We start from the raw sequence: 1938 nt of genomic DNA, 5'->3' as shown, positions 1-1938 counted from the left end.
ATAATAATAATAATATAGTGTAGAATAGTGTTCAATTTAGCATAAAAATATAGAATAATACGAGAGAATAAAAATGGACTCTTCCTAAATTTTATGTCTCGCCTGTCTGTCTACCATGAAAAACACGCTATTCTATTTTTTTAATTATCAGTATTAATTATTAATATGAGGTTTGAAGAAAAAAAGATTTAAAGAAAAATAATAATAAAGTGACTTTCATGAACAGTTAGCTTTCAACATAGGCTACTTTCTAGAGTTTTTATATTAGAATAATAATAAAGTGGACTAAAATTATACACCAAATGCTTTTGTTTTTTGTTTTTTGTTTTTTTTTTTGAAAGAGAATGCTTTTGTTTTTTAAAACAGTTGATCACAACTAAAAAAAATTGATTACGTAAATGAAATTGAATCATGTAATGTTTTGATAATCAAATTTATTTGGCCTGGCCGAGTCGCCGACACTTGCTATGATACCGATGTTAATTTTGCTCAAATTAATGGCGCGAATATTAATAACGAATAATAGACCAAGACTCATCATGTGAACTGTGAAAGTGAACCAGTTGTCACAACTCACACACACCCCAATATTGCTATATCCAAAAATGTCACGCTCTAATCAAAATAAAATGATATATAAAAATCAAAAGTACGAAGGAATTAAAAAAAAAAAAAGGTCAAAAAGTAAAAGTAACAAAGATGTAAAGAGAAATCATTTTAATTTGACATTTCGAACTTTTTTCTTTTTGGAGGGTTCTATAGCATGACACTCTTTACAGGCAGTCAAAAACCACCGGAAAAACCTTCGGCCGAACCGCGGCCGCCTTACGACAGCGGTCCGATCTTTCAACTTGGGTAGTGATCCCCGGTCCTCATTATGATTCTTATTGTGACTCCCCGAAACCTCTTTCCTCCGCCGCAGTGACGCCTCTCGGCTTAAAGCAGGAACTGGTGCCATGAATTGCCACCTTTGAGAATAGCCGTACACTTGAGCCGATACCGCTTTACTACCACCGTGTCCTGGATCTATCCCCATAGCCGACGTCGTTTTGCTTCTCTGACGGTACAACAGTCTTCTCTCTGAGTTGTCGCTTGAGCTCGTCCTGGCGCTACTGCTGCAACTGCTACTCCTGCTGTTGGTGCTGTTGCTACGGGACGACAGGAGCGAGTCTTTGCTGCTACTGCTGCTTGTTCGACTCGTAGACATCGCACGAGGGTTCTCCGAAACGACGCCGTAATTAGCACCACTGTTCGGCCGGAATGGAAAAGCGTGTGGAAGTAGCCGACCGTTGAAGAAGAGATGGTCGGCCGGAGAATTTTCGCAGGGGTCATCGCTGAATGGTGAGTCTGGGGTAATGCTTCCGAACTCGAAGTCATCCGACGAGCCAAGACGGTTGTGGGGGTGACTTTCGGGGACCGGAGTGCTCGGGAAAGAAAACCCATCGCCGGATGTGCTCTTTTTACGACGGGTTTCCATGAAAGTTTGTAATTGTGTGTTGTTTGGTTGCATGAGATATCAGAGCTATTAGATTGAGGTGTATTATTAAGAGACATCTAAGCAAATATATGATGATGGGAAATAGTAGTGATCAATGGGCCTTTATAATTATTATTATTATTATTATTTAAATGTTGTGAGACGCATAATATATCTAGTTACCCTCAATTGGGTAATAGTTAGTTTATACGAACTAATTGTGACAAATTAATACATTAGTATATTGGTGGTATAAATTATTGAATACTATAATTTGCCAACTCAAACCATAGTTTAAACCATGTGTGAACAATTTAATTAACCTATTGTTTGTTGTAATATTAGGTAATGTGAGATGTTAAAAAATTAGCGTGGTACGTGAATCATGTCCCAGCCGCGAGGTACATCACAATAAATCCAGTCAAGCTTTATCCCCACGTTGTAGAAAAGTATATGTGAAC

General features: G+C 37.9%; 1 protein-coding gene across 1 annotated transcript; it reads right to left on the bottom strand.

The window, feature by feature from the left end:
* Nucleotides 1-542: 542 nt before the first annotated feature.
* Nucleotides 543-1593, bottom strand: LOC133793718 (uncharacterized). Its single transcript, XM_062231014.1, has one exon. The coding sequence runs from the start codon at nucleotides 1508-1510 to the stop codon at nucleotides 713-715; it is 798 nt and encodes a 265-aa protein (XP_062086998.1). The 5' UTR covers nucleotides 1511-1593; the 3' UTR covers nucleotides 543-712.
* Nucleotides 1594-1938: the final 345 nt, after the last annotated feature.

This window comes from Humulus lupulus, chromosome 8 (genome assembly GCF_963169125.1).
Source record: "Humulus lupulus chromosome 8, drHumLupu1.1, whole genome shotgun sequence".
NCBI classification, from domain to species: Eukaryota; Viridiplantae; Streptophyta; class Magnoliopsida; order Rosales; family Cannabaceae; genus Humulus; species Humulus lupulus.
Note: the sequence above shows the minus strand (reverse complement) of the source record. Positions and strands in the feature narration are given on the sequence as shown.